This window comes from Xiphias gladius, chromosome 16 (genome assembly GCF_016859285.1).
Source record: "Xiphias gladius isolate SHS-SW01 ecotype Sanya breed wild chromosome 16, ASM1685928v1, whole genome shotgun sequence".
In the NCBI taxonomy this organism is placed as follows: domain Eukaryota; kingdom Metazoa; phylum Chordata; class Actinopteri; order Istiophoriformes; family Xiphiidae; genus Xiphias; species Xiphias gladius.
The window spans coordinates 24,629,105-24,643,468 of record NC_053415.1 but is presented as its reverse complement, the minus strand read 5'-3'; the positions used below and the strand labels follow the sequence as shown (position 1 = coordinate 24,643,468).

The window sequence follows — 14,364 nt, the reverse complement described above, 5'->3', positions numbered from 1 at the left end:
GTCTGTGTTCCGAATTTTCTGGAAAACCGTCTGCCAGGTTTCTGAAGTTAAGCCGAGCAACTATCAGTGACTCATCATGGATCGACTGAATTGTTTCGAAATGTGCATCTCTAGTCCTGCAGAACGTAAACCCCGTCCCCTCTGCTTGCCTTGATGCTCTTCTTGAACTGGTATCCGGGCGTTGACGATCCTTTCCTGAGCAGCTCACTGAAGATGACAATCTGCTCAAAGAGGAAAACCCGTCGTTCCTTGGAGCGCGACAGGACGCCGGCGTCCTGCTCCGTCACAAAGAAGGTTTCCTGCTGCAGCAGTTTGCCCTGACTGGTCAGTTTACCCTGTGGACAGATGTAGATGGTCAACACCTCATTCAGGTCTGCTATGGTAGCTGGACCACTCGAATTTATTTAGTGCTCACCGGTCCGTTTTTTTGAATGACCATCATTAATAAAGAGGTAGAAGGTTTACTGGCGTTCGGCAAACCTCAAACTGACACATACACTGTGTGCAAAACCTGTCATTAATCAGCAGAACAGGAGGTGAACAAACCTCGTATCCCTGCAACCGACCCAGATTCATCATGTCATTACACAGTTTAGGGACCTGAGACATCAAATCTACTGCTTTCTGTAAGAGAGGGACAGAGAAAGAGAAAGAGAGAGAGAGAGAGAGAGAGATTTAAATCCTTTGTTATGTGCTTATTTCAGGTGTGTCCCTATCATACCCATATCAAAAATCTGCACAAGTCCTGGATTCAGACATGCCGGTAAAAGCAGGACGAATACTTTAAAATCATGCCGTGTTTTTACCTCGATTTGTTCGCAGTCCATTCCTGCCTTGGAGCTGTACTTCAGGAAGTCCTGAGGAGAAACAGGACCACAACTTCAGCATTTAAGACACCGCAAGTTCGGTTCGCTACAGCTTCAATATGCCACCTCACCCTCTCTCTCTTCGCTCAACACCCTATAACATTTAGGTTAGATACATTTACAGCATAGTTTCTGGGTGAGCCTACCAATAAATCAACATTGGAAACTCAGTCTGAATTCAGTTCCCTCAAATTAGTCATCAGTGTCCTCATTTTAGGACATTTTAACTGAAGTGTCCCTGTCTTAGTCTACTGGAAATGTTTGAGCTGGTTCGTTGCTGGTGAAGCTGAGGGAGAGGATTTTTTTTTTTTTTTTCCCCACAGCACAAAGGATAACCCTCAGGTTCAAGATTGTTACGTGGACGTCCTTTACGGATCTATTTTTGGACCACTTCTAGACTTGTACTAAAGTTTTAAGCACCTCACAAGGGGCACAGGCTTTGCCTGTTACATTTAACATTTGAAACAGTCAAAACTTCGTGTAACAAGATTTTTCATTCTGTGATAAATGATTGTGAAGGTTATGTTATATATTTTTAATTATTATTTTTGCACATCAAGTGTATAGTGAAAGGAGATTTTTTTTTGCTTTATTTCATCTAATTCAAATTTTTTTTTGTCATGCCCGATAGTCTCTTTTGCAACTCAATAAGGGAATTTCTGCGCATGTTACCTTCAGCAGCAGCTGGTATTTGGTGATTCTCTGGATTGGTTTGATGAGGAAGTCACTGATGGTCAACCTGGACTGGATGTCCTGCTGGATTCCCTGGAAGACAAACACCGATGGCATCGCAACGCTTCCTTGTCATCCATTTGTTTCATTCATGTTTCTCTTACATATTTGGCCAGTTGAATATCAAACACACCAGACAATATAACATAAAACTTACTCTGAAATCTTCCATTATTGCAATAACACAGCTACAGTAACTATAAATTAATATAATTAGAGGGCTGGGAGTCATCATCTAAAATCAGCTGACGACTTCTGCATCTAATATTATGGGATCTGATAAGTCTCGAAGGACATTTTGTTGGATATCATTTTAATTCAAGCTTTTGTTTTTTTGTAGCACAATTAAAAACCAGAACACACCTACCAACAAATTAATATGAAGAGTCAAAATATCACTTACATCAAAATATGTGTCATATTCCGCTACGATGAACTCTGACTTAGGCTTATTCTGACAATAAACCACGTACATGTGGAGTCTTCTCTCCTGTAACACACGTACACACACCAGCTGTTTTCAGACGGCAGACAACGGGGAGAGTCGGGTTTTTTCCCGATCCAATGTACTGTAAAAGCACAAAGCGGTGGTCAACTCACGTGTTTGATGAAGAGCTCGGGAAGGTGTTCGTGATCTTCCAGACATTTCTCCAGCTCTCCCACGAAGAAACTGACAGAGGCAAGAGAAGGACGACACTAGTTAGCACAGACAAAACCTGACCCCTGTCTCCCCCTGACCCCGCTTTGGGTCCAGCTCCAGTGTTTGGACACCTATGTTGAACTTACTCTCTGTGCCAGTCGTAGATCTGGTGGATGTTCCCGAACACAATTTTGTCTTTTCCTTTCATGTCATCAGGGACGCCCTTCTCCTCGATTCTCTTCATGAAGCCCTGCGGGGGTGGGGGGGGTCACAAAAGGTCAGCCGTTTGAGGATGTTCTGCTCACTTCTTCTCAGTTAATGGTGACAAATTAACATCTGGACACCTGAGGAATATTTTACATCTGGCTACAACCTAACAGAGTAGTCCTGGGACTGCTTTGCAGAGGGGTACTAAGCACCTGGTGTTTTTGTCAGCCCTTTTTATGTGTCCAGGTTCGGTTTTTTATGTGCTCACCATAAACTCATCAATTAAAGCAGAAAATGCTGAGACAGAAACAGGACCATAAAGAGAGAGTACTTTATGGGATCGCACTGACTGTACAGAATGGATAACGAGGAATCACGACGATAGCAAAGCAAAGAGGGGTGTAAGCCCTCACCTCCACCACGATGCCCAGGTCTTTGACGTAGTCCTTCTCTGTCTGAATCAGCTCGTTCAGAACAAACCTGAGCAGAACAAGACAGATAACGGTAACAACAGCTGAGGAAACGTTATCACTGTCAGCCTCTTCTCCTGCTGCAGCAAGACGCTAACAGTGTGGCTGCAGGGAGGACACAGCACTTGTGCAACCAATGGTAAATGCAGCCTGATGGCCTTGGAAGTAAAAGCTGGAGAAGGAGCACTAGCCCTGGAAGTAGCAGACGTTTTAGCAGTAAAAGTAGCAGCAGAAGTGGTAGTGATGATACACCACAGCAACTCACATTCGTCCTCTCATAGCTTTGGCTCTCTGCTCCAGCTCAGGGTTTCGTGGCTGGACGGGGGTGGTTTGTTCTGGCGGGGAGAGAGAGGAGAAACCGGGGTACGCTCCTGGTTCCAGAGTCTGAAGAGAGGACAGGAAAAGGTCGGTGTTTAGAGGCGGATTCATCTTTTTTTCCCCTTTCACAGTTATTTTTTATTATAGAATCAGAAAAGCACCACAGCACAGAAACATACTGACAGTTGAACATAACTCAAATCCTTTTGTCAAGTCTACCTCATTTATACAAAGCAGGATCATAGATTTATCTCAGAGGGTTTTAAGATATGAACAACATTCTACACCCTCTAGCTTTAGATGTTCAATAAGCAAAAACTTCCATGTGAGATAAAAACCCACTAACATCAGAATAATGAGATCATTTCATGACAGCAGAGGGCAGCACGACCTTGGTGTTTAGTAGCCGTTGGGAACAACCGGCGATTGGCCATGGTATCATAAGTTGATGCCTGCTGCCCTGTGTTGACTGTGAAAAGTTATTCTGCAGAAACACACTCCTACCTCTGCTTTGCCTAATTGCTAATCATGGAAGAGTGGAAGTTCAAAATGGTATATTCGACTGATTCTTCAGCCGTGTGTTTGAACCCTCCACCAAACTTTAAACAAATCTGCTGACGTCGAAATATCCCACTGTTTGTTTGAACCTGGCAGCAATGATACGGAAACAAACAGGGAAATAAACAGAGTGCGCGAGAGCCTGCGGGTTTGGTTCCGTTAGATCTCGTTTCATACGGTAGGTGCCAAAGTTCCACTCAAATACTTCAGATACTTTGCTGTCAAACGAGGTGAAACTGAAATTACTGCACATCCTAAACATATGCTATACCTGTGCAAATACAAACAGGCACATGACACATTCACACACCACAACGGGTGGACAGTATGCAGTATGTTGTACATGCAAACACAAAAACGTATGTTGGCTCAAAATGAGTGCCAGTGACATTTTGGCAGAGTAAGTGTTTGTGAACGTTTAGAGGACATTTGGAAAAGCAGGTATGATACAGAAGTTGATTTTTTTTTTTTTTTTTAAGAAATCGATTCAACCATTTTGCATCTCTTCTCTGTAACAGATGGAAAATGTCGCTTGGGCCGCTTTTGTACACACCCCTCAAATCGCACTACAACATAAACTGTGTGTACGCATAAATGTGAACACAAAACGCATTTAGGTACTGAGCACGATCGGGGTAACTACACAAACTACTGAAAATATGAACACAGAACGACTGTGAAATGAGCAAAAGACGAATCATACATGATGTGTAAGCTTCATGGGGCAGGTGAGCAGACTGCGTTCACTTCAGGCTTTAGGTCCGTAACGCCTCATTTTGAAGACCACTGGTCTGCACATTTTTATGGTTTTTTTGCCCATCATAAATAAAATCTGTTTGTTAAATGAAACATGCAGACAATCATACACACTCACCATCTTGGTTTTAACCAGTTTTTCTATGGCGCTAACCAGCTCTGCAGCACTGGGCACCTCAGAGGATGACTGCAGAGATGTTAGCAAGGATGAAGACTGAGAGATGAGGAGGACAGAAAGCAACGGCATGTTAGAAGGAGTTATAGCAAAAGAATAAAAGGAACCGACGGCAGTGAAAGAGAGAAAAGCTGTTAGTTAGCAGAGAAAAGCAGCTGATTAGCGCTGAGCTACAGAGAGACACGGTGCAGCATTTATGCCAGGATTGAATAACCAACAGTAAACTCCAAACAAATTATATGACAGAATTAAGTCCATAAAAACAACTGAAACTTTGCACAAATAAAACTTAAAAATTTTTATATATTACGCACATTAAATTTAAAAAACAACTCAAAATAGATGTAAACTAGAATGGCACTCAGTAAAGCCAAGGCCAATGTCAAACAACATAGACCAGACTTCAGAGAAAAAAATTCCAATTCATAGTGAATGATCAGAATCTGCCCCAAAATTGAATGGGTTCTTCCCTGGCCCATGCCCCATCCCTCCACCCAGTTCGGTGCACATCAGTTCACTACTTTCTCGCATAATCCTGCCGACAAATAAAGAAACAAACAAACCAAAAAAGAGACATGGGTGGGGGAAAAAAAAAAAAACATCACCCTTGGCGGAGGAAAAAAAAAAAAAAAAAAATTCAAATAAAAAATAAAACAAAACTCAAATCTCTCAAAAAAGTAAAATAATACAATAAGCTGAAAATAACAACATAGTAGAATTGAAGTTTCAAGTACAAAGCGCAGTAAAGAAGAAGGTTTGACAGACTGACAGGCAGAGGCTTAAAAGCAAACCTTTTCAAACCATCATCAGTCTTCAAGTTTGTCTACGTGAAGGACTTCCACCGAGAATTTCATTCCAGTTCGTCAACGACCAACATTAGAGGAAACCGACATCAAACTATCTCCCCCCCCGCCCCCTCTCACCTTGTCATCCTGAGCTGAGGGGTCCTTGATGATCTCCATGGGGGGAGGCAGAGGAGTGTGGGCCTCCTCGTCCTGCTCCTCCTCCCCGCCGCTCTGCATCCCGGAGGACGTCTTAGAGAGGAGGTTGCCATCCTTGCTGAGGACTCTCTGCGGGGGGGAGACAGAACTCAAGAGTCAGCTGGGACCAGCTCTGCAGTAAACTGTCCATATTATGTACGGCTTTAATGATCATTTATCATAAAATATCAGACCAAGTTCATTTTCTCTCAACATGATGAGCCCTTCACGCACCTGATGTGCCGAACGTACTTGTCTGTTTATCAGTGTTTGCATCCAACCGGAACCTTCAAATTTCCTCTCAACTGTCCCCGAATTCATTTTCCAAAATCAATGCGAAACAAGTTATAGAGTGAGAATGACTCACGCTTCATTCTATACTGTTTTGAGGAAGCGGTGATGAATCACAGATAAACACTGCAACTCCTCTTGGTTCTGGTCAGGCTTGATGAGTTAGTTCATTTCTAGAACAAAAGCCTCTGATCCTGCGCGCTAGCCGTGGAAGGCTGACAAACACCTCATTCAAAAAGGCACGGCCACAGAGGATGTGGAAATCGACAAAAGTTTATGTTGCGGACTCTGGATATGACAACAGCAATGAGTAGTACAAAAAACTATTCGGAGAAGTCAGAGTCCAGAGGTTTAATAATGTCAGGAGTAACCGTCAGGAGTTTGATCACAAGCTTGTGTGTGTGGGTGTGTTTGTGTGTCAGAGAGAAAGAAACTTTGAAGCCATGAAAAGAGGAACTTCAACTGTTTATAGTGTATTACCTAAATGTGGATAGTGTTCATTTACAACTCCATGACACTTTCACCCTCTGGCTGTTGGGGAGCAGATCAATTACCTTTAAACTACTGACTCTTTAACTACGTAGACAGGATGCACCATAAAACAGGGTTCGGTGACACATACTCCGTAGCTTTTGTTTTGAGCATTTACATTTAGTATATTCACATATTTTGTTGATGAGTTTGACTTAGTAAACAGATGATTAAAAAAAATAAATTAAAAAAAAAATCACCATGTTAGATGATTCATACCTGATAATTGACCTTACAGGCCTTCTTTCGTGTTGTGCCAACAAACATTACTGATATAAACAAATCTTAAACAGCATCAGAAATGCAACTGCATACATATAGTTGTAGTTTGCTGTTAATAAGACCTGTCCATCAATTTGGTAGGTTCCAATTCTGTGTTTTTAAAGTGGTGGGGCTTTTGTTTAAATTTGATTCACAGATTTAACCCATTTAAAATGCTGTAAAAAAAAATAAAATAAAAAAATACACAACTTCCTGTCAGAAGAAAATTTTCTTTTAGAAAAGGAGGTAGGCTAGCAGTTTTTCTGCTAAAACGAAAAAAAACCAAAACAAAAATAAAACAAAGCAATCCTCTCGAAGTGTGACTCTGGGTAAGATGACAAAGCGTATTGCCTAAAATATTTTCCTGCAAGAAACGATCAAACCTGAGAATAAACTCAACCGGATAAAATTGGACAAAAATGGGATGTGTATCTTAAAAGAGGAATGAGTTTTAGCTAATTAATGTCAAGAGCAGTCTGAAACTTATGCACCGTCTGTCAAAAAGCCATCACCCCACGACGGCTGAGAGATGCTCTCCCGAATCCCACCGTTTACCTCATCAATGATGTCCTCCTGCAGGGCAAGGTCAGGCTGCCCCAGGTCAATACTCTTTCTGTTTTCCTCTCTTCCGGCTCCCGGTCCTGTGAGTCAGTCAGTCAAACAGACAGTCGGTTAAACAGTTCATTACTCAACCAATCACATACCGTGGGTGTAGCAGCACCGTGGAATTTTGGCATTATTGGATTCAAGGAAGTGTTGAACAGTCTAGACTCAGGATGTAGTTCTACGGATTCAAATTTCAAATAAAAAATATTTAATTTTGCAAGTTAGATATCCCCATGTGTTTCCTTACGTTGCTGGAATGGCGGAAGAATCGCACTGGTAAGTTTGAACATTTTAGCTCATGAAGCACAAATCGCATAAAACCCGCACCTCTGCCGGCCTCTCTCCAGACTCCCGCAGAGACTCGAGGTGGGGATTTTTGTGTCAAGGACGTGTTATCTACACGTGGCGAAGCGGCCGTGAGCAGGAACTTACACTTGAAAATCGTTCAAAAACGCTCTGACATTTGAAATTTCATAGTCAGCCAAGTAGCAACCTTTTCAATGCAAGAAAAACAAACTGGCATGATCCCTTCTGTGACATCTGTAAGGTTCACGTGCCTATTCTTTATCGACAGTTTGTAAACACATTTGAAAAAAAAAAAAATCACTGAAATGCTGTCAAGTACAAAAAACCTTTCCAATATTGAACCACAAAGGCTTTTTATTTTTTTTATTTTTTAAAAGGTCACTACTTGCACCAGCATTGTCAGACTTGATATTCACAACACATTAAAATGAACTGAAACTAAAGGGCTGCATGGAAGGAAAAAATCTCAGGAAGAATTTATGGTATGCTTTGAAATGTGGCAGTTTATGGCAGAATTTAATCAGAGCTGTCTTTTGGCTCTGCAAGGTCCCATTATTCTGCTGTTGTTAATAGGAGTTTTCTCCAGATTTATGTCGAAGGAGCTCGGCACGCGGTCTCAGTACAGCTCCAACTTGTCAGTAACATGTTATTACTGCGGTTTTGTTTGTTTTTGACCCGTTTATTTCCGTCTGTCTTACCAGTCTTCTTCTGTTTGTTATTGGGGAGTTTCTTGATGGAGCTGCCGTGGCTGAGGCGGCGGACCGGACTGGTCAGCCATTTTCTTAGAGTGTTTCCAGAGCGTTTGGGACCAGGAGAGCTGGACTGCAGTGAGCTGAGGGATGGCTGCGGTTGAAGGTTTGCCACTGACTCTGTCTTCCCATCAGAGCTGCTGACAGGATAGTTTTCTGAAAGCAGACAGGCAAAGTTTACATTTTAGTAAGATCTAATCAGCCCTTGGTGGAGCGTTAGTTGGCATATTTATCAGACATTGAATACAATTTGTGCTCAGGAAACAATTTTCTTGCTTCTTTGTTGTTTGCAATAGTCTTAAAACCAAATCCTATAAACTCACTAGATGTCTTCTGGATTAAAGTCACTGATTAAATAGTAAAAATGCAGCAGATAGACCGTATTGGTTGTGTATTTTACCACTTTCTCCTCTAACTACATTTTCAGTTAAGCACCCTTGTTTTGTTTTCCAAAGGTTCAAAACTTGCTCCGGGTCAAAATGCACGACACAGAGTACGTCACGGTGTTTAGCAGATAACTGGAGGAATTTGTCAATTTTTCTAGTCTGGCTCCTTCACGTTTTGTCACCCTGCCCCTCGTGTTGTTTTGCTGTCACTCAAACAAAGGGTGGTCCCTGTGCACCTGGTGTTCGACATTTACAATCAGCTTTTTTCACCCTGTTAGCTCTTTCAATAAATCAGCTGGATCTTTGTGCGGGTTAGGCTCTGACACAAGGGACGGCCCTGGCTCAAGGAGGTTGAGGGGGTCGTCGGCGGATCGACCCCCGGCTCCCCCAGTCCGTGTGTCAAAGTGGTCCTTGCGCACGACGCTGAACCCCAAACCGCGTGAGAATGAATGTGTGTGTGTGTGAATGCGATGTATGACGTATGTGTGCACGGATGGAATGACTGTGACTAACTGTGGCGGATGTAAAGCGCTTTGAGTGGTTGATAAGACTAGAAAACCGCTATGTAAGTGCAGTTCATTTACCATTTACACCCCAAGCTCAACGTCAGGTTTGTAACAGCCGCTGGTAGCCATATTTCCAGGTCCAGTAGTCACTATTCATAAACAGCATTTTGGGGGGAAACATCGCTTCTAATAGTAATATTAATGAGAATAATGTTCAATAATACATGACTTTCAACTGTGAGGGATCGTGGACATCCTTAATTGAAATTGTGAGTGGTTAGAGCAGGACTTTGACTATCAACTACTAATTTAAATGGAGATATCTAGTGGTCACATTTCAGATAGTCAAAACTGAGCTGTAGGAATAAGGCTCCACGCAAGTAATCGGCAACGACTCCAGGGTTACTCATCAGCATGTAGTCAGTATGTTCATCAGTATATTCTGAATGAGCTGCAGATATCTGTTATGTTACTCTTAGTTTTTCCCCAATCAGCCACATGTGCTTAATTAATTGAGTTCAGGCACGACAGCGTCATGTTTTGGTTCTCGGTGAGGGACAATAGCAATGTGAGATCCAGTCGGGTCTATTCATGAAAAAACAAAATCTGTTTAGCAGCTGCTCTCATGTCACACACGCCTCGTCTAATAATACTGTCAAGTCAAACACATGTACCCGTGTTGAAGATAAATTCTCTCTTTCCCTGCTCTAGTATTATTCTTGTTAGCAGTTCTTTTCATCTTTAAATGGCTACATAATATGAAGAAATATGCAACGTAATAATAAAATGATTTTTAATTCGACCGTTTTAGCTAAGGGGAAACGTTTGATTGTGTTTAAAGATGGCCAGGAAGCAGGAAGTAAATACTATCAAACAGATGTGAAATGTTGACTCTTGCACTGAGATTATATCACATTTTCAGAATTGCAGAGTGTGTTATCAGTTAAAAGGGTGAACCGTTCAGACCATTCTGGTCCTGTCTCATTCTCGCTGTTTAATTTCTGCTGCAAAGCCTGAAACAACCAGACACAACTGACTGACTGTGTGTGTGTGTGTGTGTGTGTGTTTGTATGAGTGGGAGAAAGAAACATTAGTCATGTGTCTGGAGTGTGGTGGATCAGCTGCACTCACACACAGCTGGGAGCTAGGGGCCGCGGCTGCTCCGGGGTTGGGTGTAATTGTGCGTTTCAGACAGGAAATGAAAGGTAAAGGGTCAGCGTTGTCTCCTGAGGAGTTCTGCTGCACTACGGGTGGTAAGCCTTTATATTTACCTTCATTTCACCAAAAAACATGTGATATTCTGTTATTTCTGTGATAATGTTCCCTGTTCAACCAAAAAAAAAAAACACTTTCAAGTTCCAGATCACAAGTATTACATGCCAGAGGAGATAGATCAGAGGTCAGCAGAAAGACCATGGTGTGTTTGTGTTAGTTAAGATGAACCTACAGTAATGTTAACTTCTGACCAACAACTCTGTTTTCTTTTTGCGCAATTTTTATTGCAAATTTAGATTTTGGATATTGTTTCCATTCTATATACATTTATCTAAACTTAATTTATATTAATTTTATATTTTATTTAATGAAAGAAAAAGCTATTGTAAGGTCATTTATTTAGAAAAAAAAATGTTATTGCATTGCATTTGTGCTGCTTCACTCAAGCAATATTGTACAAATAAAATGTGGTTCTAATAATTTTGTCCGACAGTGACCTTTTCCTGAGGTTCCCTGACTCCCACAAGCCTTCGGTTCATTTTCTGCGGCGCTATGGGTTAATGAGTCTGTATTAGCGGCAGTTTCAGTCATTATCTGACTGTGTCAGCAGTTTGGCAGAGATAAAACTCTGCTCAAAACAGCAGCCAAGGCCAGCCAGTGCTACTGAGGTGCCTCTGTTTCTCCTTTTCTCTCATGAGACACAAACCCATGATACACAAAAGATGACAAAACCAAAAATATGGCACTGCAGAAGGGCAGAGTGGGGGCATAGTACTATCGCAACTTCAGTGAATTGGCCCTAGTGGTGCGATACAGTTCAGAACATACAAAGTGCCCCCGGTGCCAAAGAGAGTCCACAACAGTCCATGTGACTCCATTGCCGTAGACCTGCTGGTGAAACCTAACAGAGCCGCTGCATGTGCTCACTTGAGTACACCTGAACCCACCAAAGGCTTTATATACAGTAGACTGTGTTATATACAATGGCATTTCTATTTTTGTACTTCTCGGTCTGTATTCCTTATTTCTTGTATTTCAGTTTTTTTGGAACATTGTAGACACTTTGTTGGTCTTCTCCCCGATTAAATGACTTGGAGAACTGTGCAAGAATTCCTGCAGCATGTGTTTCTAAAGTTACTCCAGATTAAGCTTGACTCACTTTCAGCCCGGAGTTAAACAACGTAAACTGGCCCACCCGTGTAGGGTCGTGGCGAGAGCTACTGACAGGGGCTGGCGTGTCATGTAAGTAAACGAGGTTATTTATCTAATAATTATTATTTTCCTTCAGTTGTGGTTAAGACTAAACAACATACAGCTTAAAAACAAAACCCCTGTGTTAGAAACCAATCCAAACAAGCAAAGACCCATTCAAATCAACAACAACAACCAAAAAAAAAAATCATAATCACCTTGGAAATAAACTGTAAAGTTGACACCGTCTCAAGACAATTTGGAGAGAACACAAACTGCTATCGGGAACACGAGTTGTTGCAGCCAGTCACATGCTCTCCACAACCTTGTGTATCACTCTGTTAATTTCCACGAATGCCCGTGATGCCTGCTTTCATTTAGTTGAAAAAGTGCAGATAAAAAAAATTAAAAAATAAACGGCTAGCGATTAGATGAAAGGTGGAGAAAGCCTTGTATTTGCATGCGACACAGCATTTTAACAACATTGCTTGATATCAAATAGTTTGCACTTACGCCGATAACCTTCACAGAACATATCTTTTAATACTGTACAGAGGATACAGCTGCGCTATAAATCAGGAATTTATTGGCACCTTGCGCTCGAGCTCGCTCATTTACTCCCCTGCTTTACGTTTGGGTTTGGACATTAATACAAACGAACTTGATTAATCGCGTCTGTTTGAGACAGAGACCGCAAGCAATCTGCTCTACCAGCTCAGTCCGCAGCTAAGTTAACCGTTCACTGTTAACCTGTAATAATCACCACTGCTTTTCTCCCTCTCAAAAACACAAACACACACACAAACACACACACACACCTGTCACCACTCTGTCCCAGTGTTTCAGTGGTTACTCCCTGAAGTGCTATTGAACAAACCCAGTCATGTGTTCTTGAGAGAGGGAAACATGTCATAGGAAGAACCAGTGTTAGTCACCGAGTGGCCTTGACTGCTGGCTGACTTCAGAAACTCAATTAGGACTTGAGTGCCTGCGCGCACACGCACGCTGGCACGCACGCACACACACACAAACACTCCCACAGCTGACTGATATGATGTCACTGCTTTAACCTCTCCTCCCCTCCAGAGAGGAACGATGCGGCCGAGCCACAGTGTGCTGCAGTCAGCTGCTTGGAGCTGAGCCGTCACCACCACAGTCAGGAACACCTGTTAAAGTGCCCATAACACACATTGAGCCTCAAGGTTCATTCTTGACCTTGAAAACAGCAGCACGACAAAAAAAAAAAAAAAAAAACCAAAAAAAAACAAACGTAGCAAAAAAACAAAATACCCTGCACACAGGTCCACTTATTTGGTGTTCGCGAAGCTTTGAGCCACACTTTGCAGCCCTCCTCAGCGGGGTGGAGTTGCTCAGTTGTCACTGTGACGGTTCAGTTATCGTCAAGTGACCAGAGTGTGGACTTTCAGTCACGTAATAACAAGTGGCTGCACTTAATCATACTCGGTATCTATAAAACTCCACCTACTGAGGAACGAGAAAGCGGACCCTGTGTGGAAATTGTTTCGTCAAGTTTACCGTGCACATTTGAACTCATTAGGATACATGCATAGTTTACTACTAACTACTGTCCAAAGCATATCCTACCTTCCAGCCAGCCACTGTTCTATTCTTTTCAGTTATATTATTTTGTAAAAATAATCTTACTATTTTGCAATAATATAGTTCTTTGTGAAGGCCCATTTGAAAAAAAACAAAAACCAAACATTAAGTCAAACTTTAAGTCTCTCTCCAAAGTGCTCTTCAGAAGTGTCGAAACAAGTGAAAGCCTGGACAAAAAAACATTTAACATCTGAGATCCCTATGTGCATGCTGTTGAAAACTGCCTACGGTAAAATCCGTGATTTGTAGAAAAATGGCCGACAACACGTATTCCACTATATTTCGCCATCAGCTGTCATCAACCGAACTGCGCTCACGATGCGTCTTTGTCTCCAGATAGCACGTCCCACAGTTTCACCCATGATAAGGAGGAGGGATGAAGAGTGCCAGCAGGGAGGGAACAAGATGAACAAAGGTGCCAAAAAAAGGTGAATTTTTTGGCACCTGATGGGATGTCTTGACGTGTTGCAGATGCCACATCAGCGTCATTCTACACGTGATAAAACGTCGAGACTGTTCTACTTTTTGTTTCTGATCAACACCCAAAGTCTAACAGTTCATGTTGTAATTGGCCTGATATCGTGTAGTCTAAGGTCGATGTAAAGGTCGTCTTGGACCTTAAATATTCGAACTCCCTGGTTTTTGTATTTCATCTTGTATCTGTTCCCAGCAGCAACACGCCCACTCCGGTACAAAAATCTTCCGATGCTACAGTCAGCCTGGCAGCATTCTTACACAAAACGTTTTAAGCTTTCACTACACTCAACACAATTTTACTATATGGGGCATGACAGAAAAAAAGGTTAGATATTCCTTATTAGAATCAGAAATCAAACATGACAATTGTCATCATCAGTCATCATTAACTCACACCCCAACCTGGGCTCAATGTACATGTTATGTTCAGTGAGCAGCGAGTATTGTAGCGCTAGTAGTCGGGGTAACAGCGAGTAGCGTGTGTACAACAGAGGACTGCAGTGTCACATTGATGACCAAAGTC

The 14,364-nt window shown here is 42.1% G+C and overlaps 1 protein-coding gene across 1 annotated transcript in view; it reads right to left on the bottom strand.

Moving 5' to 3' along the window:
* The window catches only part of kalrna (kalirin RhoGEF kinase a), a 135,345-nt gene that overhangs the window by 14,728 nt on the left and 106,253 nt on the right, over window positions 1–14,364 (bottom strand). The window contains exons 41-53 of the mRNA XM_040148029.1: window positions 8,396–8,602; window positions 7,341–7,426; window positions 5,646–5,792; window positions 4,666–4,761; window positions 3,181–3,299; window positions 2,859–2,925; window positions 2,385–2,488; window positions 2,199–2,268; window positions 2,002–2,088; window positions 1,539–1,631; window positions 807–857; window positions 547–624; window positions 150–335 (exon numbers count right to left, since the gene is read on the bottom strand). Coding sequence (XP_040003963.1) covers window positions 150–335; window positions 547–624; window positions 807–857; window positions 1,539–1,631; window positions 2,002–2,088; window positions 2,199–2,268; window positions 2,385–2,488; window positions 2,859–2,925; window positions 3,181–3,299; window positions 4,666–4,761; window positions 5,646–5,792; window positions 7,341–7,426; window positions 8,396–8,602 — 1,391 coding nt within the window. The remainder of the gene's footprint in view (window positions 1–149; window positions 336–546; window positions 625–806; window positions 858–1,538; window positions 1,632–2,001; window positions 2,089–2,198; window positions 2,269–2,384; window positions 2,489–2,858; window positions 2,926–3,180; window positions 3,300–4,665; window positions 4,762–5,645; window positions 5,793–7,340; window positions 7,427–8,395; window positions 8,603–14,364) is intronic.